The sequence below is a fragment of the Typopeltis vanoorti genome, chromosome 13, assembly GCF_054136105.1.
Source record: "Typopeltis vanoorti isolate ZY-2024b chromosome 13, IOZ_Tvanoo_1.0, whole genome shotgun sequence".
Lineage (NCBI taxonomy): Eukaryota > Metazoa > Arthropoda > Arachnida > Uropygi > Thelyphonidae > Typopeltis > Typopeltis vanoorti.
This window is the reverse complement of record NC_143561.1, coordinates 76,070,583-76,094,567: the sequence shown is the minus strand read 5'-3', so window position 1 is coordinate 76,094,567 and position 23,985 is coordinate 76,070,583. Positions and strand designations below refer to the sequence as shown.

Here is a 23,985-nt window from a genome sequence, read left to right as displayed (position 1 = left end):
TTAGTAAACTCAATCAGTGAAATCATTCCATCTCCCTTATTTCTGATATGTCTAGCATTTGTAAACAGACACAGCAGTTCGCTTTTAGGTCTATAACCAGTCCCACCCAAACCACTTGTTGGTTATGATTACCTCATCACACCTGCCCTTGCCCAATCACGTTTATCACTACTTACCACGTATGTCTACTCAGTCTCAACTACCCCACTCACATCCCAATATATTCCATTTCTATGCTGATCATCCCCATACATACATTCACTACTACTTCCAACATCCACTCTCTTTCTATGCTATGTCTCCCTGCTTCCCTGTTCCTCATGAATTCCTGTTCTCTCTCTCTTCATCTCTCACACTACTACTGTTTCCAGTGCCAAAGACGTCTGTCTCTTCAATACCACTGTTGCTAGATGGAAGTGCAGTGTGTGATGCAAGCAAGAGATCAAAGTAAGAGATGAGGTGATCTCTTACTTTTGATCTCTTGCTTGCATCACACACTGCACTTCCATCTAGCAACAGTTTCTCCAGTTCACTCACTCCTAAGCCGTTCAAATGCAATTCATCATGTCTGTATAATTCCATTTTTTCTATCAAATACATGCTATGATTCTTGCTCTCCATATGAACTCATCATTGTCATACCTTGGCAACACACCGACACATTTTCCACTATACTGTTATCTTTCAAGCTCCTGAACAACCTCCTGATATCTGACTTTACATTCTCCTTATGTCCATTTAAATCATTTACTTCCACAATCATTACTAATTCTCTTGCTTGTTTCCTCCTCAAGTCCAAAGCATTAATTATCATGCTTATTCTCCCTCTTGGATAGTAGACTTCATGGAATCTCTCATTAACCAATCCTCTAACAATTGTTATATCTCCATACACTGCTATTCTCGAATTGCTCGTCATCTCTTGTACCCTTTTTTTCTTTAATTCTATTTGTTTGCACACTTTCATTGGTTTTCTCTAAACAATAAGGTCTACATAATTCCATTCTTCTATCAAATACATGCAATATATCCATGATTCTTGCTCTCCATCTGAACTTATCATTGTCACACCTAATATCACTCAACATATTCCCCATTTTATTTTTCATTTTGAAGAACTCTTTCTTCAAATCTTGCATTCCAGCAATTTCAGTCTATGTCACTCCCATAGTGACATAGAATGATATGTATGAAGTATGTATAAAATGTATAAAGAATGATAGGTAGCAAAACTATGTCATTCCCATAGTTTTGCTACCTATCATTCTTCCACACCTTACTTTGTTTTCTCATTCATACTTCCTTTCACTTTTGGTGCACAATTCACATAGAATTATCTTCAAAATCCAATGATGTCAAGATTGTCATGATTAATAAGGATATGTGCATTGCATTATGGGATACTAAGGCATTAGCCTCTATATACAAGTAGCCCAGTCATGATGTTACTTTACGTGGAAATTTTTATTTGCTTATACTTGGATAAAGGATTAAATCAAGAATATAATTCCTTGGCATCTTTAATCTGATGTCATGATTAAATTTTAGATTTTAAAAATTAAAACACAAAAACTCTTGTTTCTTTAAGTGCTTTATGATATGATCAAATCAATTTTCCTCAGTACACACACATGTAATATATTCTAAATATCACTTTAGAGAAGTAGTACTTATAATTCACTTTCAAAAAACAGATGGTTAAATATTTCTTCTTCTTTGAGTGCCATCTCCTATCAGAGGTCGGTGATTACCTTGGCAAATTTTGAGTGATTCTTAGCTACAGTGGGCAGTCTCTCAGAGTTCATACCAGTCCACCATCTGATGTCTACCTGCCAAGATTTTCTTCATCTTCCTTGTCCTCTTCTTGCATTTATCTTCCCTTTTATAATCAATTGAAGTATCTTATATTTTTCATTACAAAGTAGGTGACCAAGATATGCAGTTTTCTTTTTCTTTTTATGGTATCTAAAAGTTCACGTGATTTCCCCATTTGTTCCAGTACTTCCTGATTGGACGTTTTTGCTGTCCATGGTATTTTTAAGTTAAATATTTAAGTTCTAAAAAAAATTTTTTTTTTTTAAATATGAAGAGCAATCTCATCTAACCTTCCTTCAACAACAATCATCTTCTTCACTTGTTAAACAGCTTTAGTAAAGATCCAAACAAAGAGCAACATATCCTAGCTCCTTTCTCTCCCTTAAATTCTTAAGGGAGAGAAAAATATAATTTTCAAGAAAAACATTTCTTACCTTAAGAGGTTTTGGATATCACAGAACTTTTGTCTAGCAGACTTAATTGACCTCTTAAAAATATGCAAAATCATAAAGTAAATATATTGAAAATTATTTTTTCTCTTAACAAATGTAGAATGATATTACATCCACTGCTAATTCTACACATATATAACTAGATTCATTCTGAAATTAACTTACAAACTGCTCACATACCTATCAGAATAACAGATAACTTTAACCACTCTCCAAACATACTTGATCTCTTGCTCACTACAAAATAATACAAGTAAAACACAGATGCTGTTTGTTCTTTTGGCAATTCAGACAACAATCCAGTATTGATTTCATCTAACATAGACCAATATTTACATAGCCACTCATGTTTTGTGGCATTATAAAAATGACAAGTGGAATACTCTTCATGATTTCTATGCCTCATTTTCTTGATTAAGTTATGGTTTTCAGTTTTCTGATCCAAACATTTACACCGAAAATATCATTGAAATAACCACTTCATAAGGGAAGTGATAGAACTCAAGCATCAAATTATAGGCCTATCTGTGTGTAGGTGTTGTGGTTAAGTTGTTGGAGAAGCTTGTGAGAACCAGGATCCAGAATTGGTTGACAACAATGGTATTATCTTTGATGGACAGCATGGATTTGCTAAAGGGAGGTCATGTTTTAGAAATTTACTTACTTATTACAATAAGATGATGGCTTTCTTGGACAGAGGAGTAGGACACACAGTAATATACTTAGATTTTGCAAAGGCTTTTGATAGATTACCGCATGGTAAGTTGATAGTCAAACTAGAGCAGATGGGATTGGATATTAGATTAGTGCACTGGATTGGAGACTGGCTGTCTGATAGGTATTAGCAAGTGGTGTATGGGGGAGTAATATCCAGGAAAAGGAAGGTCACTAGTGGTGAGCCTCAGGGGTCTGTTTTAGGGCCATTACTGTTTAACTTGTATATTAATGATATTGGCAAAGATTTGGTTGGAGATATTCAGTTGTTTGCAGATGATGCAAAGTTGGGACAAATCATGAAGAGTAGAGATGCTGTAGCCTTACAAGAAGACTTGAATAAATTGAGTGATTGGACATGGGAATGCGAGTTCAATGTTGCAAAATGTAAGGTTTTAAAATTTGGGAAACAAAGATGGGATAAAGAATTTATGCTTGGTGAGGATATACTGTCAGAGGTGGAGGAAATAAGAGATCTTGGGGTGATAGTGGATAAGGATCTGAAATTTAGGGGGACACATTGCTAAAATTGTGAAGACAATACTGACTTGTAGAATTAGGGAGATTCTTGTTCCATTGTATAAGGCTTTGATTAGTTCACACATGGACTACCGTGCCCAGATTTGGTCACTTGGTTTTCAGAAGGATGAAGAGATGTTGGAAAGGGTCCAGATGCGACTGACTAAGGTAGTTTCTGACCTCTGGAATGTCGAGTATGAGGAAAGATTGAGAAGATGCAACTTGCAGAGTCTGATGGATAGGAGAAAGAGGGAAGATATGATAGAGACCTACAAGCTAGTAAGGGGTTGTTATACAATCAATGTTGGAGAGGTCTACAGTAAGCAGTGAGAGATCAGGGGAGAACCAGAGGTGATCCCTGGAAAGAGGATGTGAGCAGGGGAGTGAGAATCAGGTTTTTTGCATGCAGAGTTGTGATGATTGACATGCCTTGCCTGTCTGCAGAGAATTTGAGTGTGTTTAAAGCACAGTATGATGAGCTGTGTGTATGATAAAAGGACCTCCTAGATGAGTCTTTGACTCCAAGAGGTCTTGGGTAATAATAATAACTCTTTATGGTATGGAAATTCTGCAAGTATACTAAATACAGTGATTTCTCAATATGAATAACTAAACCGCATTTAGATAATACATCAACTGACTTCCAGTGCAGCACTACACAATGAACTTTTCTTCATTTAACCAACTCTTCAATTATCTGACCATCAATTTGACTTCCTACTATGACTGGACGATTGAGGGATTACACTATTAAAACACAGGGTGGAAATGAATGCTAACCAACAGATACAATAATTTTTCATGGATATAAAATATCTCACAGTATATCTATTTACCATGAAAAATTCCTTCTGAAAATTATCGAATTTTCTAAAAGTAATTAAATTTTATAATTCATTACCTTAAGTTCAATTCCTGTTTTACCAACTTCTACTGTCCACAGCTCATTACTCTCACCTTCATTTAATGTAAACTGTTTGTTCACACCCTAGAAATGATAAAAACAAATGTGCAAAATTTTTTACAATAAAACAATTAGCAAATACTTTTTTGTTTGATTAAGAAAAATTTTTTTTTGTAAATCTATAATACACCAGTACCATGAATCAACTATGGGTTAGATAACTTGAGAATTCTGCTCTAGAGACAAAGCATGGTAATTTTTCAAGCTATTTCAGACCTCCAGTATGAAAGGTGGCAGTGGAAGACTTACACCAGTCAATGAAATATCATCTACAACTAAAGATATTTAAGTTGCAGATCTCCAACCAACAGGCTGCAGTTCAAATACTGCTATGGGCATGGATGTTTTTGTAATTTTATTTAGGTAGGAAATGAATTTTGTTATGGTGTGAGACCAAGCCCCCCCCCCCCCCCTCCACACACACACACACACACACTTACTTTGGATTATTTCATTTTATTTATTTTCTAACTTTGCATTGAAACAGTGCTACATACTATGGTCCCATATGTAGGACAAGAAGAGGCCTAGACTCAAACAATATCCAGTGCTGTCCAACTCCACACCTCGTGAAGTATCTTGAAAAAAAAAAAAGTTCCACATTTGGTCTGTAGAGCAGAGTTCATTAAAAAATAAATAAATACAAAAAGATAAATTAATAAAAAAAAAAATTCCTATCTCACTCACAGTACAAATGTAACCATAGGGTTACAAAAACTTTTTAGTGAATGAGAACCACATAAAAACCTAAATCTACAGCCTGCAGATTTACATTTGTGAACAATTGTATTGAATTCTGTTGGCCAACCAAGCCAACAAGTAGATTACAAATATCAGCAATATTTTGAAATATTAGATATTATTATTTTCTATATTATATTATATTATTATTCCACATAAATAATTATTAATAGGACACATTAATACAGAAATTATAAATAACATATGCATACAATAATTACATATACTGCTAATTTGGGTGATCAAACATAATATCATCTCCTTTTGTAACGAACAGTTGATTTAACACACAACCATCCATGCTATGGCATGGATGGTTGTGAAAGTTTCTGGATGAAAAATAATTGCTACTGGAGAAGTGGTTAAGAAAAAGACCCGATTAATTTACAATCTTAACCTAACCTCAGAGTGGAATTAGATAGTGAAGAATTGATGGTCAAAGTAAACTGATCATGGATTCTCATTATCAAATCATAGCAGTGATTAACTGGATTCCAATTTAGTTTGCACTGCATATGATTGTTGATTTTTTCATTTATGAGATCAATTTATTAGAGTGATTCGGTGGCCATGGATATCCATCTAAATACTGGTGAGCTCAGTGAACTTTGACTTTCCTCTACTTTAATGTGATATATATAGAATCCTTCCTGTTATATAGAATGCCTTTCAAATACACTACAAATTTTATACCTTACTCACATTAACAGTAGAGGAAAGTCAATATTAAACTGTATTATGAATGGTGTCACACATTCTTATGCACTAAAATGTAAGGTTTAAAACAATAAGTTCATTTAATTATTAAGCAGAGAAATTAAGCTGCATAACTGTGGGGATTTCTTTGCTTAACAATAATGTCCATGATAAGAAAGTGCACAATTAAAATTATTGGGGTTGGATCGAAAAGTGGGATACTGAAAGGAAACATAAACTGAAACTAACAGAACTATTATCAATAGGACATGGAATGTGCAGACACTCTAGATGTCAGGAAAATTAGAATTACTTCGTGAGGAAATGAAGAGATATCAGTGGGATATACTAGGATTGGTGGAGAAGTGATAGACATCATCAGGACAGATAAATGAATGTGAAGTAATACTGTCAGGACATGACAGCAAGCACAAAGCAGGAGTTGGCGTCCTTCTTAACAAAAGAACTAGAGAAGCACTGTTAGGCTACAAACCAGTCAATGAATGAATCATAGTAGCAAGATTTCAGGCAAAACCATTTAACATATCAATAGTCCAGATATATGCACCCACACCTGACAACACAGATGAGGATATCGACTTATTTTACAAAGATCTTACAGAGACAATAGAAACAATACCAAAGTAAGATGTGCTAATTATTGAAGGAGATTGGAATGGCAAAGTCGGAATAGATAATGATGGTTGGGAAAGAGTCATGGGAAAATATGGTTTCAGAGAAAGAAATGAACAAGGTGAAAAATTATTAGAATTTGCTGTGGACACAATATGACGATCTATAACACAAGATTCCAGCAAAAGGAGTGTAGAAAATGGATGTGGCAATCAAATGATGGGAAAACCAAGAACACGATTGATATCATTACGATTAAAAGAAGATGGATAACATCAGTACAGCAATGGCGAACTTTTCAAAGAGCGGATATAGACTCGGACCATAGCTTAGTAATTGCAAACATCAAGTTGAAATTAAAAAAGAAATATAAACCCCATCATCAGAAACAAAAAGATACTGCAAGAATAAGTGAAGCAAAAATAAGAAGAAGGTAGAGAACAGTGTTAGAAGAGAAACTTAAAAGTGTGGAGAAAGAAAGAAATTTGAATCTAAGAATGAAAAGAATAATGAATGTGATAGAAGATGCAATTGAAGAAACAGTACCACAAGAAGAGATGATCAAAAAGAAATGGATTAGCCAAGAAACACTGAAATTAGTACAGGAGAAAAGAATGTTGAAGATAAGAAGGGATACATCAGAACAAATAGAGAAGCAATATAGAAGAAAGTGTAATGAGGTGAAAAAAAAAACAGTCAGAATGGATAAGATGAAATGGTTAGAAGCCCAATGCAATAATATTATTATTACATTACACCTCCAGGGAGTCCAAAGACTCATCGAGGGAAGGCACCTACTCTAGAATTCTCTGCTCCACCAACCGCAACCACCATCATCATCTACACCAATGCTATCTATCGCCCATCCCAACCACTAGATTTTCACCGACAATCACAAACATCCATGCCCACAGCGGGATTAGAACCCGCAGCCTTTTGGCTGGAGAGTGGATACGTTAACCACTCAGCTAACCAGGCCGGCACAGAATAGTACTATGGAGAGCATAAAACAAGGGAGGTATACAAAATGATCAGAACCATTAATAGAAAGTGGCAACCAAAATATACCACAATTAAAGATGAAAAAGGCAAAGTATTGATGAATAAAGAAAAAATTGTACAGCGGTGGACAAGATACTGTAGTGAGTTATATGAAGAAAAACTAGATTTAGATAGCGTTGGGAAACTGAGTGAAGAATTGAAGCAGATATCACCACCAGGTAACGAGCATGATATGGACATTTTAAGAGGAGAAGTAGAAAAGCAATAAGATCGCTAAAACACAACAAGAGTCCTGGTAATGATAACATCACTGGAGAAATTATTAAATATGGTGGCAAAAGAATGGTTACAGAAATATACCAACTATGTAATATGGTATGGAAAGAAGGGAAAATGCCAGAGGAGTGGATGAAATCAATATTATTGACATTATACAAGAAAGGAAATAAGCTAGAATGTAAAAATTATAGAACAATTGCCTTGACAAGCCACCTGGTAAAATGATGATGATATTGACAGAAAGATTGAGAACACAATTGGAAGCATACCTTGCAGATGAGCAAGCAGGATTTAGGAAGGATAGAACTACAATTCAACAGATTTTGATAACGAGGTTAACAGCAGAGAAAGCTAGGAAAAAAAATAAAAACATACATACTTGCTTTGTTGATTTTCATAAAGCATTTGGCAGTACTGACCAGAAAGTGACATTAGCAGTTCTATGGAATTGATAAAAAAACTAATAGCTATATTAAAAGATGTTTATCAGAATGCAGTTTCAGCAGTTAGAATAGGTGATGATTTTGGGAAATGGTTTAGAACAAGCAGAAGTACTAGACAGGAGGAATCCAATATCACCAAGTATTTTCATCACACATTTAGAAAGAGCAATGGACAAACTGAAGGAAGATGCAGAAGGAATATCTGTACACGGAATGAGAATTAACAATCTGAGATTTGCAGATAACATTGTTATTATTGAAGAAGACAAAAGACAACTACAAAAAACACTGAAACTGTTAAACGAGGAAGGGAAGAGATTTGGACTTGTTATGAATGTGGAAAAAACGAAGACAATAGTATTTGGTGAGAAGATACATGAAACAAAAGATACAAGTGGATGGAATTGATATAGAAAATGTAGAAAAATTCACATATTATTGGAAGTAAAAAAGAAATAAAGATCAGGATTGCAAAGGGAAGAACAAATCTGAAGGCCATGGATAACATCTGGAAAATTAAAGTGATCAGTCTGCACACAAAACTAAAAGTACTGGAAACATGCATCTTTAGCGGTGTAAAAGCTAAAAGTTGGTTGGATGTAAAATAGCATCTTGAACAAAAGAGACTGCCAAGTTTTTTGAATGCCGAGGAGGTTATTGATGATGTCCTGTGTGCCAGGAGAGACTGGAGGTAAATGTTAATCCAAGCAGATATCTGATCTTGTCTGGTGGTATTACTAAACATAAGGGATTTCTTTTGTGAAAAAAGAGGCAAGACTTGTGTTTTGGTGGCACTGAACATAACCTGATTGTCCTCACTCCCAATGAAGGACACTATGTAGCTCAATGATCAAGGTACTAGTTGTAGATGAGTCTGAGAACTCAGAGCAGAAAGCAATTTCACTATCTACACTATATGATATCCACCATCAATACCAGACAATAACCACCTGCACGCTACACCATCTATTATCAACCACATAATTTTTTCTATTAAGCATATGTTTTTTGGTTGATTGCCTACTTTGTGGGATGAAAACCTCAAGTTTAACAGAGGGGGAAAAAACTGCTATCTTCGTGTAAGATCAGATAACTCAACTTTACTTGAAAAATTGCATATAAAGATTGCACTCAGTATGAAGTGACCTGGATTGTTTTCCAAGAGAAGGATATATGTCCAGTTACATGCTATGAAGATGTTTCATTTATAGACTCAAAATTTATTTACTATAAATGCATTTGAGATAAATGGTCTTTTGTTTGGCCTGTAATACAATTATACTGAAAAAAAAAAAAAAAACAGTAAAGACAAACATGTAATACAAAGATCTGCCTTTAAAATATTCAAATAAATTCAGTGTAATAACTTTCAGTAATTAATATAATATCAAATTTATTGTAACTGGACTGTATTTATTTTTTTGAGCATTTTTCTGAATCTTCTGAACCATGAGTTTAGATAACTGTAAAGAAGGCTTATTATGGGGAGAAGGGCCAGAGGAGGAAAAAAAAAAAAACTAAGCTAAGCTACTGTTGGAGAAGGGGACTTTTTTTTCCCTTTCATTTATTTAAAGGATAAAGAATATCCACTGTCATTTTATAGCCAAATAGGAAAGTGACTGACCTTTTGAAGTAGAGTTTAGAAAATGATTCAGAGTTACTATGAAATGTAACTTCAGCATGAGTTCACCTGTTACTACACTATTCACATACCTCTTCTTAAATCCATTCACTTTCAGGGAACTCACAATCAATTCTGGCAAATCCATTCCACTCACTCACTCACTCACCTCTCTCCACACAAAAAATCTGGTCTGCACACCCTACTAATCACACTCTTACACAACTTCCACAGATGGACCCTAGTTCTCTGACTATTTGTCATATATTGAAAAATTTCACTTGCATCAATTTTATAAAATCCCTTTAATATCTTAAAAGTTTCTATTATGTCCTCTTTTTTCTGCCTATCAACTAAACTTTGTAACCCACAAACTTTCAACCTATCCTTGTAGGGAGTATTCCACAGACCTGTCACCATCTTGGTCACTCATCGTTGAATCCTCTCTAACACCTCCTGGTCCACAGGAAACCCAGGTGCCCAAATCTGTGTGCAGTATTAAAAATGTGGCTGAATCATAGTCTTATAAAGAGGGATAATATCTTCCTTATCTTTACTTGGTAGCACGTTTTTCAACATAATAATTCATTGAGCTATTTTACCAACTTTTACAATATGCTCTCTGAACTTTAACTCTGTACATCATTATCCCAAAGTCCTTAGCCTCATCAATTTCCTGCAAACCAATACCACCATATGCAACCTTTTCAACACGAAGTGTATAACCTTACAGTTATCCTTAAAAGTAAACTAATTCCTTTCTGTCCTAAAATTCTATGCCAATATGCCATTAGCAACACCATCAGGAAATGCTATGCTTGCTCAAATTTCCCAGTTAAATTTGAACAAACCCTGTAGATGTTTGTGATTGATGGACTTATTTTGTTCCGATGTTGAAGAGTCTCAATATGTAAGTTAGTAAATTACATACACAAATAGACACAGTAGACAATATACAGTATAAAGAATCATAAGCAACTCACCTGTAAGGAATAGTGGACAGAAACAGGCAACAAATTCCTTAGTACTACTGTTGGATGTAAATGTAATTTATAAAATGAGCTTATCATGGTCTTCTTGTTAGTTTCTTCAAAGAATATGCGTTCTACTTCTCCTGCCACCTGGGAAAAATATATCAGTTATTTATTATTGAGAGTTAACATTGAAGCAGTCAAGATCATATGGTAAATGCACTCTACATGTGAAATCACTACCCAATATGTCTGCATCTCCTGGGGGGGGGGACCTCCCTTCCCCATAAATAAACATTCACCTGTCTAAATTATGAACAAACAGTGTAATCCATTGATGCATGGTTCACTAGGTAGTCAAATATTAATGTTTCCAATAAATTTTAAATTTCTTTTATAAAATAAATTTTTAATTTCTTTGCAAAATGAGACATGAATAATGATAAAGCAATATACAAACCTGTTATATTCTTCCCACAATTGAGAGAACTGTAGCTGGCAGAGCCAAGAAGAATCATTTCATGTTGAAGGAGAGAAAGGAATAAGGCAATGTATGAATTCATCAGCAACAAGCAAAATCACGTGCCTTATACGTAAAATTTTCCAACTGATACAAGCAAAATAGTTACTTTAAAAACTAGAATCTTCATAAAAGAAAACCTAATTTTCCAATGTGTAATAATAAACACTCATCCCACAAAATGCATTGATTATCCTATAATCAAAATGTATTTGCCTTCTGATATGCGCAGAAGTGTCATGGGTTCTCTCATCTGTGGCTGGACCGCACACAGAATTGAGAGAACTCATGCAGGCCACTACCCAGACTGGTTTTGACCTTTATTGAGGTATGTTTAAATGCAGGGATACCTCTCCAAAAACTCTTCATGATTTACAAAATCACACTACATGACGTGAATCACTTCAGGACAGGAAACTCAGTAGTTCTACCCAGTGACAATCAAAAACCCATCAGCGAGTAGAACCTCTTTACTTAAAGAAGTAAGGAAACCCAATGATGAGCATTAATAAATATCTTAGATTGAAGATTACAGAATGCAGAAATCATATACAGTGGTGCCTTGGTTAACAACAGCCTTAGATAATGACGTACTTGGTTAACGATGAGTGGCTGTAAGAAAAAACTCTTGGTTAACGACACAGGCTTTGATTAACGGCTCTTGATTATGTGAACCTCTATCCGATCTAAAAAACCGGAATTTTCTGATCGCACTCAGCCATGCACGAGAAGACATTGTCAAATAGAGAACAGCCATGCGGCACAGCTGTGAAGCTCAGATATGTTTGACCCATCATAGCCAGATGTTTATGTTTTCCGTTCTTCTTTTTTTATTATAGAATGAATTTTTTTACCATGACAAAATGGGTCCCAAAAAGAAAGCTAGTGAGGGGAAAAAAACAGAAAAAATTTCCCTATTGAACAGAAGAAAGAAATAATAGCAAAACATTATGAAGGTGTGAAAGTTATGCAGCAGTTCGAATATATGAAACCAGTCATTCTACAATATCAACCATTTTGGCTAAGAAAGAAGAACTTATGGTAGCTAAGGTTGCTAAGTGAACTTCAAGGTTGAATGTCAGAGGGCTTCTTTTTGAGCAAATGGAAAATTTATTACTAATTTGGATCAAAGAAAGAGAAATGGTGGGCGATACTACATCTCAAAATGCAATCTGTCAGAAAGCTAAACAGATTTATCAAGATTTGAAAAAGAAGACTTTGGGATCAAGTTCTGAGGTAGATGATGATGATTTCAAAGGTAGCAGAGGTTAGTTTGACAACTTTAAAAAAAGAACAGAAATTCATAGTGTGGTCAGACACAGAGAGGCAGCTAATGCTGATGACAAAGCAGCAGCAGATAAATTTCTCAATAGCTTTACAAGAATTATAGAAGAAGTAGAAAACCTACCTCAACAAGTCTTCAATTGTGATGAGACTGGAAGGTTATTTTGGAAGAAAATGCCCAATAGGACATTTATCACAAAAGAAGAAAAAACACTTCCTGGGCATAAACCAATGAATGATGGTTAAAAGTGCTTTTAGCAGCAAATGCAAGTGGAGACTGCAAGGTAAAATCAATGTTAATCTTTCACTCAGAGAATCCCGAGCATTCAAAAAGTTATGTCTCTAAATCCAATCTCGGTGTTTTGTAGAAGTCTAACAGCAAAGCTTGGGTCACAAGAATAGAATTTAGAGACTGGATTCGCAAAGTGTTTGGACCAACTGTCAAAGCCTATCTTGAGCAAAACAATCTGCCTCTAAAAGCCATTTTAAAACCTTGGATAACGTACCTGGCCATCCAACGGGCATACAAGAAGGTCTGCGAGAGGAATTAGATTTTATCAAGGTGAACTTTCTTCCTCCCAAGACTACATCTTTGATTCAACCTATGGATCAGCTGATAATTGCAAATTTTAAAAAACTTTACACAATGGCACTTTTTACCAGGTGCTTTGAAATGTGTGAGGCTACCAACATAACCCTAAGAAAATTTTGGAAGGAAGAATTCAACATTGTCATAGAAATTAAGCTAATTGTAGAGGCTTGGCAAGAAGTAACAATGAAATGTCTCAAAACAGCATGGAGGAAACTGTGTCCTTCCCTTTAGTAATGAAGAAACTTCAGATGAAGGACACAAATTGGTAAAGGATATTGTGGTAACTGCTCATGATCTTAACTTGGAAGTAGAGGAAGATGTTGAAGAATTATTCGAGATGCATGACCGAGAACTGACTACTGATGAGCTAAAAGAACTTTTCAAGCAGCAATGTGAAGAAAAGGAAATGGAAATTTCATCTGAAGATGGAGACAAAGAACAAATTACGACTGATGAAATCAAAAATGTTTTGGCAAAGTGGGAGGAAGTTCAAAATGTTGCTATGAAATGGAATCCAAACAAATCTGAGGTTATCAGAACTGCAGATCTATTTAATGAAAAGTCCATGCAGCTTTTCAGAAACATTTTATAAAAGAGGCAGAAGCAAACAACCCTAGACATGTTTTTTACAGGTCCATTTGTCAAAAAACTCCGAAGTGATCCCAATTGTCCTTCTGGTGAAGATTGATAATTAAAAAGTGTTTTCATGAACAATTCATTTTATTAACGTTAATTTTTTTGTAGCGAATACATATACTGTATAATAAATAAATGATATTTACCATATTTTTATGACATTTCAAATAAGTTTTATCTGCATTTTTAATATGTACTATGGTTGTGGGAAGGAGCTGGAACAAATTAATCGATTTTCAATTAAATCTTATGGGGAACCGCGCCTTGGTTAACGACGGTAATCCTGGAATGGATTACCATCGTTAACCAAGGCACCACTGTATATCCCATATACAAGTAGTGAAAAATAATAAGGTGTCACACCTTATTATTAAAATATTCTAGATGAGATGAGATAGATGTTAAAAGTTTTTTATCACTTGGTCATAGTATAAATTAAAGATGCCAAGAAATTATATTATTGGGCCCTTGCCATAATGCATAGCATTATACATGTCTAAAAGTGTGCTTTGCATTATGGGATACTAAGGCAATTGATGTAAACTGATTAGTCTCTATATTCAAGTAGTGCAATCATGAAGACACGTCACGTGCAAACATTGTTTGCTTACGCTTAGATTAAACCAAGAATATAATTTCTTGGCATCTTTAATTTATCATATAACCAAGTGAAAAAACTTTCAACATCTATCTCTAATCCAGAGTATTTTAATAATAAAGTAGGACAATTTTTGACTACTTGTACATGGAAAATATATGAATTCTGCATTACCTCAATCTTGGTATCTCTTTGATGCTGGCTCCAACTGATGGTAGCTTCTTGGGCAGCAGTTTTCTTGTTAAAGGCAGCACAGAGGTTCTGCTCAGTGGCTAGTTATTGCCTGTCACTGGGTGGAACCACCACTAAGTTTTCTGCCCTGGAGCAATTCAAGGTCAAGAGTGATGAGTTTGGTAGTGATCCCTCAGGATCACTCAGTGAGATTTAGAGTGATCTTGTAGATCATGAAAAGTTTTTGGAGACATATTGATGCACTTTAACATATCCCAATAAAGGACAAAACCAGTCTGCAGTGGCTCTTTTCATAATACATAGCATTATACACACCTGAAAGGGTTTATACTTTGCATTATGGGTTATCAAGGCAATTGATTTGAAGTCATTAGCCTCTATATACAAGTAGCCTAGTTATGAAGCTATGAGGGATGTCCAGAAAGTAAGTTCCAATGGGCTGTCACAGAAACAAAACTATACTTACAAAAAAAAAACTTTATTGGAAATTAAAGTAGACATCTTTCACTACTTCTCAACATGATTTTCTACTACTGTTCAGGCACTTATCCTAACGGGGCACCAAGAGTTGTATACCTTCGTCATAGAAAGTTGCCGCCTGTGTCCCAAACCATATATCGATGGCTTCTTTGACCTTGTCGTCATCATCTTGAAACCGCTGGCCACCAAGGAAAGATTTCAGATGTTTGTACAGGTGAAAGTCGCTTGCTGTGAGGTCAGGACTATATGGGGGGGATGATGGAATTGTTCCCAGCCAAAGGTGGCGAGAAGTTGTGCTAAGACGGCTGTGTGTGGGCAGGCATTAGGTGTCTCCATAAACTTCAATAATTTGCCGATGAATTTCAGCTGCTTTAACATTCCTTGCATTCAAGAAACAGATAACTGACCTCATTTCACATGCGGTAGCTGAATCGATTTTCTTAGACATTATATACGTACTTTATATATGTACTAATAGTTTTCACGGGACTGAGGATCACTAAATCAATTACAAGGGCTGTAATAATAAAAAAAAAAGGTTTTTCTGTAGTCAGACAATGAGAAACCATGCCTGCAGTACAGGCAAAGCAAAGATTCATTTCAGACAAATTATGGAGACTACCATGTTAGAAATAATTATTTTAATTTCCCGTCATTGTGGCCTTCATATTAAGGTCATCATCTGGAGTATACATACATATATATATATATATACACACAGAGACAAGCTATATTACATTTCACGCAGTATGCCAAAGAGACAATGATTTGATCAACGGTTATTCTACTAGACTGACCTCTAGAGAAAAAAAAAAAATAACTACATCAAAGCTATATTCTATTTATGACAACATCACAGAACAATTTCATATAGATAGTTTTATTACAGCAAAAGTGATGTCCTAATTTAACATGAGAGTTGTTAGATTAGAGTTAAGATCCTGGATTACCTATAATCGTATTTATAATTGACTCTTAGGAAGAAAGGTTATGCAAGTAAAATATGTGCTTTCCATATTCTTGCGGTTTTTAGACCATCAATAATGATGCAAGCTCTCATTTGCAAGCTCACTAAACAATGCAACTTTAACAAGAAAACTGTCAGGTGTCATTCTTTTGGGCAATCGATTACACAAAGAGATGGAGTGAACTTCCCCACTTAATAAAAGTGACCTGTGATACCCAGACAAGCAGACTGGCATTCATATTGGCCATGAACAGAAGGCACCAGACCTATATCACACCATATGATTCCAGCCAGATCTGACCTATGCACAGTGAAAAAAAAAAAAAAGAGACAATTAAGAAAAAAAAATGGAAGAGAAACATCAAAGTGGAGATGAAGCATGGATAATCAATTACAAAGAAGGGATACTATTGAGAAAATCAAACTGTAAATAACCACCATGGAAACCTGATTCAAAAAACAATGTATAGGAAACATGTGGTCAACGGCAAATTTCATAGAACCTTCAAGATCCATTTCGCAAATATGTGCAAACTCAGTTCTAACCTTAATGATGTTCACTTCTGCCTTCAATCTGGCAAGCCTCACCTACTCTACCTGACAGAAACTCACATCTTAACCTCATCAAACGCTACTCATCTCTGCTTTCTCAACTACACACACTCCTTAACTTCTTTCACCTGAAAGGTGGGGGATCTGTACATACATTCACTCTGATACATCATACCAGAGAGTATGAGGGAGATTCCGACTGGAATCTCCCAATTTTGATCTCATTTGACTAAAAATCACCCTACCTCATTCTACGAAATTCATATGTTGTCTTCATTGCTCTTCTAATGCCAACAACCACTCTGAACTCTTCAATCACCTTTCCTTAAATGTTGATTTTCTTCAATTCAACTCTCTAAACAGTGAAATCATGTTCAAAGACTTCAATGTCCACACTCCCAGCTGTCTGCCAGCTTCCAACTGCACAGGTCAAGCAGGTGGAGAGGTTCAGACTTTTGCAATCACAAACAATCTCACACCATCTGTCCACATGCCCAACAGAATATCACACAATTTCAACCACTCCCCAAACATCTTGGATTTCTTCCTCGCCAGTGGCCCATCTAAGTACACTGTGAGTATCGTCTGCCCTCTAGGCAGCTCAGATTACAATATAGTGAAGATCCTTCCCCCCCCCCCCCCCATGGAGCAATACACACAAAATCACTTGCATCCATGCATTGTATGGAATTACCAGAAAATCAAGAGTAACAATCTTCATCACAACTTCTATGCCTGATTTCCTTGTTCAGATTACCGTTTCCAGCCACTGGAACCAAACCTATGTACAGAAAGAATCACCAAAATAATTCTCATTGGGATGGAAACATTCACTCCCCACTCCACCCTAAAATTTTGTCCCCTATCTAAGCCTTGGTTCTCTTTCTCTCTCTCTCGCTCTCAAATATGCCAAGGCTGAACAAAAGAAGAGTCAGGCATAATGCAACTGGCTTGCATCCAAAACTCCATCTTCCTATATAGCCTACATCAAAGCCTGGAATAGCTACAATAAGATTATCACCAAATTGAAAACTGATTCTAAGGGAGCTAAAAGCAGGAAACTTATATCCTGCCCAAAGAGCAGCAATGCCGGCTGGACTCTAGCCAAAACTATTGGCCATAACTCCTGCCCACTTGCACCACTATTACAACCAGATGGTACTACTACTGCATCACCACTGACAGAAAAGCCAACCTCTTGGCTTTCTGCTGCTTCTCCTCCAATTCTTGCATAACTGATCTTGGTAAATATCCCCAACCATTCCAAACACTCAATGCCACTTTTGACCTTACAGCAGAAACAGATCAAAAATTTTGCTCAAACTGGATACCAAAAAATCTCCCAGCCCTGATGGCATCCCTTCAATTGTACTAAATGCCTGTGTCCCAGAGCTGACTCTCAATTTATGCTGCCTATTTACACTTTCTTATTCCACTGGTATCAATCCTGCAGTCTTCATTCTATAATGTTTCTAGTTAAGATGAAGAATAAAAGAAAAAGCTTGAAAGCTTCTTTGGTCATCCCACCCCCAGATTATATGATCTTCTATTAAGACTGATTTCGATCTTTACTGGACACTTGCGATATATGTTATATCCTTATTTACTAATATTCCTTTATTAGACACCAATGAATTATTTCAAGGAGAATTTCCTTTGAATGTTCTTCAACTATTTCATTTATACATTCTGGTTATTCTCCTTTAAAAACAAATTATTTCAAGAAATCAAACAAACAGCCATGGGAAATACTATTTCTCCTACTACTGCTAACTCTTCATAGAAAACTTTGACCAATGTATCTTTGATAACATTTAACCTAGATTTAGACATTCTTAGGGATATGTGGATAACATTTTTCCAATTTGGAATGGCTCTTCCTCTGAGTTGCAGCAGTTTCTTTCTAAATAGATTTCATACCAAGATCCAATTCACCTTAGAAGGAGGAAATAACTAATTAGCCTTTTTAGATTTTCTGATTATTCATCAACCAGATGGGAAGCATACAATTTTCAGTTTTTTGAAGACTCATTCAGGCCATTATATCCACAGTGAAGCTTACCATCAGTCTAGTTAAAAGGCTGAACTATTAAGTCTTCAGAACATCGTGCTCATTCTTTATGTTCTTCAAACAAACAAAAATAACTTGCATTCCTATTATCCCTTATGTGCAAGGCATTTCTGAACACATAGCAGAAGTTTTAAAACCATTGAATAATTTGCTCCCTTTTTTACCATAAAGCAATATCTACACCTTTCTTGCTTCTCCTACGGACAAGCTTGCAGGTATAGGTTTTCCAGGCATCTACCAGATTCCTTGCTCTTCTGGATTCTATTATTTTGAATAAACCAGAAGAGTTGCATTTATTCGTCTAGAATAAAATAAGTCTTATATTAAATATCATGAGCCCAAACAGTCTGGACTTGCTGAATGCCATCTGCAATAAACACAGAGTTTACTAAAACAAGACAAGTGTACTTCATAAAAGTTGTTTCCTCATAGAATGATGGTCCACATCTATCCACTTTGTGAGAGATAGTACTTTTTAAATCCGCTAATCTTTCCTAACTTTGTGTGTGTGTTTTGCGTTTTCCTGGAACTGATTTTCTTCCCTTAATGTTTAGCTTCTTGGTTGTTCTGAGTGTTTGGTCGCTGGATTTTATCAGACTTGATGAAAGCGCAGAAGCAAGGAAGTCTGTATCGGTTTGCACTGATGCCCAGATGGCTAGGTTTTTGTCTAAGCTGGGCTGTTGTTCGCTGTTCGCATTAAAGTGATCTTCTGAGATTAGGCGTGAAAATTCTCTTTTTAATGCTTTTATAAATTTCTCTAACTTGGTTTTATTGGTTAAGAACTTGGTATTAATTCAATGGTTTGTGTTGTGTATTCCGTTTAAATTTTTGTTACTGATAATGAAACTTAGCCACGCTACTAGCCAGGACGTATATATATATACGTCCAAGTTACCATGGATGCGAAGTGCATATTAAAATTGTAATACCAGCCATATTACACTGAAATATATGATGGATACAAAGCGTATGAAGATGCGTATTTGATCCATAATGGCCAGTAAGGTGGTTAATATGATGGTCAGAACAGCTTTCTTCTTCTTCGCATTTCCATTCAGAAACCCGGGGTAAGATAGCGTTGTTTGCTATTGTCAGATCAATGAAACTGCTTCCTCTGGTATTTTTGAATGATGGACTGTTACAATCGTCGTTTAGTATGTGTAGAGAATTGGATGCTATAAACTCTTCCAAATTTTTTCCTCTGTTGTTTGTGTTTTTGTTAAACCATAATACTGAATGGGCATTGCTATCTATTCTTAGAATTAGGCCATGGTTGATGATAAAATCCACGATGTTGCCCATTTTTTGTAGGTCGTGCTTTATGTCAGTGTGATAGTTTAGATACATACTTCTAGCAAAAATTTTAATTATTCTGTAGGTAATTTCTATAAGTATTTATAGTCGTGATTTTGGCAATTTATGAAGTTCATCTCAGACTTATTTCATGGGCACTCGCTAACTTATGTTCTTTAGAGCAGAATGGACAGGTGATTTTTTTCCTGCAGTCTCATGTGTGGTGGAATTTATTGCAGTTATAATTAGAAGAAACACACGTATAAACCACAGTGAAAATTATTTAATTGTAAATATTTCATCCTAAGTATCTTAGGACATCATCAGTAGTACAGTATTTAAACAAAAATTAGGAATAACATACAGTTAGGGCGCATGATTACAATAGAATCTCATGAAAACGTGCATAACATGCTAAAGTAGTACAAAAAAAAAAAAAAAACCTTAATTATTTAACACAGTTTTGTATGATAATTTCCCATACTTTAGGAATAGTAAGAACATCGTTGCGGTTTAGGTTTGGTCTGTGTAGTAGGGCTTCAGAACTTTCTTTGTATAAACATTCATGTTTAAATATAGATCTATGTAAAAGTTTAGCCTTTTCCCAATGGATCCTATGGTTTGGATTTTCAATTCCGTGTTGAGAGAGGCCAGATTTCTGCGGTTTAAGAAGACGAATGTGGTCTTGATGTTCCGAGATGCGTTTCTGAACAGACCTACCTGTCTGTCTAAAGTAAGATAATTTGCATGAGCATGGAATCTCATAAACACCAGGTAACATCAAGGGTGAGAATTTGCCCTTAGGAGAAGGAAATAAGTTGTAAATTTGGTTGATAGGTTTGTAAGTAGTGACAAAATTGTATTTCTTCATAATTTTAGAAAGACGTTCTGAGATGCGTTTAACGTAAGGTATGGGAATCCTATGCACTTCTTCTTGTCTAGTTTGATGTAAGCAGCAGTGACTGATGATTTTTTTGAGTTGTTTTGGGATTATATCCATTTAGGATGGCTGTATTTTTGATAACTTCTAATTCCTGGTTTAAAGATTCTTCAGAGGAGCAGAATTTGTGTGCTCTGGAAACTAGTGATTTAATAATGCCAGATTTCTGAGATGGATGATGTGCAGAAGAATTGTGAATGTAGCGACCTGAGAATGTAGGCTTGCGAAAGACAGAAGTGGCGATGGAACCGTCTTCTTTTCTTTTGATGTGTAAATCCAAAAAAGAGATACTCTGTGGAGATTCTTTTTCTAACGTAAAGTTGATGCGACGATGAAGAAGGTTAATTTTATCTAGAAACAGTTGTGATTCAGGTTCGGGATGATTCCATACTGCAAATACGTCATCGACATATCTTAGCCAAATTTTTGGTTTGGGTTCAAAAGTGAATATTTTTTCCTCAAGGTGTTCTAGAAACAAATTTGCTAGGTTTGGTGATAAAGGAGATCCCATTGCTGTTCCTTCCTCTTGCTTGTAAATTTGACCTTTCCAGGTGAAGTAACCTGATGCAATAACAAACTTGAACAATTCAACTATATCAGACGGAAATTTTTGAGTTAGTAATTCTATTGTTTCTTTATGGGGAATGTTAGTGAAGAGGGAGACAATGTCGAAGCTGATTAACAAGTTAGTTTTTGATAGTTGAATGTCTTTAATTTTTGTGTGAAACTCATTAGAATTTTTGATTGAAGAGACTGAGTGGCCTATGTGAGGGCAGAGAAGGTTAGATAAGACTCTTGATAACTTGTACGTTGGACAGCCGATACAGTCTACAACAGGTCTAAGTGGAACATTAGTTTTGTGTAGCTTAGGTAAGCCATAAATTCTAGGAGGTCTTGCATGGTATGTCTTAAGTTTTTTTTATTGTTTCTTCATCTAAGGAGGAAGTTTCATTAAGTAGCTTATTTAATTTTCTGAGCTGATGATTCGTAGGATCAAAATCCAATTTGGAGTAAGTATTACGATCTCGAAGAAGTAAATTCATTTTTCGGCCATATGAATTGGTATCAAGAACCACAGTGGTATTTCCTTTATCAGCTCTAGTAATAAGAAAATAATAAAAAAATACGTTTTAAGAAAATAATAGCTTTCAATTCCGACAGTGGGATATTTAATTCTGAAGGTTTGGCATTGTAGATCACTTTAGCTACTTCGAAACGAAGTTTGTTGGCTTCAATACTGGAGAGATGCTTGATGTTTCTTTCTATATTATGTATAAAGTCTAAATATGGGAAACACTTTGGTGAAATCGCAAATTTATGGCCTCTCGCTAGAACATTTAATTCATCTTTTGTTAGTTGACAGTTAGATAAATTGACTACCCATTTTTCCGTTGGTAATTTGTTAGTGATCTTTTTTGATTGATTTAATAGATTAAGGTATTTAATATGAAGAGCACTATTGTTTTTATCAAAAGCTTTTTTTCCCGAATTCTTTGAGACAGTTATAATTAATTGTAGCAATTCTTGATTTAACGTATTTGACAAATCTGTTTCTAGTTCTGTAATATTTAAATTGTTTGTTGCTAGTTCATGCTTAGACACTCGTAACTGATTGAGTAGTAAGGAATGACTTGCTTTTTGATAGATTTTATGGGCGCCTGGAGATTTGATGGTTTCTTTCAGTTTTGCAAAGGTTGGAATAAGATTATCACGTCTGCACTTTTTTAAAAAAGATATTCTAGATCGTAGCTTACCCTGTTTTAGTTGCAGTTTTCCTAGTAAGTTTGTCTTCTGCGCTGTCATTTCCCCATGAAGGAATAAAACTTTTTTAAATAACGAAACCTGTGGTGCGTTCATAATTAGTTCATGCTTAGACACTCGTAATTGTAAATATTTCATCCTAAGTATCTTAGGACATCATCAGTACAGTATTTAAACAAAAATTAGGAATAACATACAGTTAGGGCACATGATTACAATAGAATCTCATGAAAACGTGCATAACATGCTAAAGTAGTACAAAAAAAAAAAAAAACCTTAATTATTTAACACAGTTTTGTATGATAATTTCCCATACTTTAGGAATAGTAAGAACGTCGTTATCTAACCTTCTCCGCCCTCACATAGGCCACTCAGTCTCTTCAATCAAAAATTCTAATGAGTTTCACACAAAAATTAAAGACATTCAACTATCAAAAACTGACTTGTTAATCAGCTTCGACATTGTCTCCCTCTTCACTAACATTTCCCATAAAGAAACAATAGAATTACTAACTCAAAAATTTCCGTCTGATATAGTTGAATTGTTCAAGTTTGTTATTGCATCAGGTTACTTCATCTGGAAAGGTCAAATTTACAAGCAAGAGGAAGGAACAGCAATGGGATCTCCTTTATCACCAAACCTAGCAAATTTGTTTCTAGAACACCTTGAGGAAAAAATATTCACTTTTGAACCCAAACCAAAAATTTGGCTAAGATATGTCGATGACGTATTTGCAGTATGGAATCATCCCGAACCTGAATTACAACTGTTTCTAGATAAAATTAACCTTCTTCATCGTCGCATCAACTTTACGTTAGAAAAAGAATCTCCACAGAGTATCTCTTTTTTGGATTTACACATCAAAAGAAAAGAAGACGGTTCCATTGCCACTTCCGTCTTTCGCAAGCCTACATTCTCAGGTCGCTACATTCACAATTCTTCTGCGCATCATCCATCTCAGAAATCTGGCATTATTAAATCACTAGTTTCCAGAGCACACAAATTCTGCTCCTCTGAAGAATCTTTAAACCAAGAATTAGAAGTTATCAAAAATACAGCCATCCTAAATGGATATAATCCCAAAACAACTCAAAAAATCATCAGTCACTTCTGCATACATCAAACCAGACAGGAAGAAGTGCATAGGATTCCCATACCTTACGTTAAACGCATCTCAGAACGTCTTTCTAAAATTATGAAGAAATACAATTTTGTCACTACTTACAAACCTATCAACCAAATTTACAA

The 23,985-nt window shown here is 35.3% G+C and overlaps 1 protein-coding gene across 2 annotated transcripts in view; it reads right to left on the bottom strand.

The window, feature by feature from the left end:
• The window catches only part of LOC150100293 (intermembrane lipid transfer protein Vps13-like), a 654,685-nt gene that overhangs the window by 466,128 nt on the left and 164,572 nt on the right, over window positions 1-23,985 (bottom strand). For both annotated transcript variants that reach the window (XM_090402852.1, XM_090402853.1), the window contains exons 13-14: window positions 10,863-11,000; window positions 4,402-4,488 (exon numbers count right to left, since the gene is read on the bottom strand). In XM_090402852.1, the coding sequence (XP_090258978.1) occupies window positions 4,402-4,488; window positions 10,863-11,000 (225 nt within the window). The remainder of the gene's footprint in view (window positions 1-4,401; window positions 4,489-10,862; window positions 11,001-23,985) is intronic.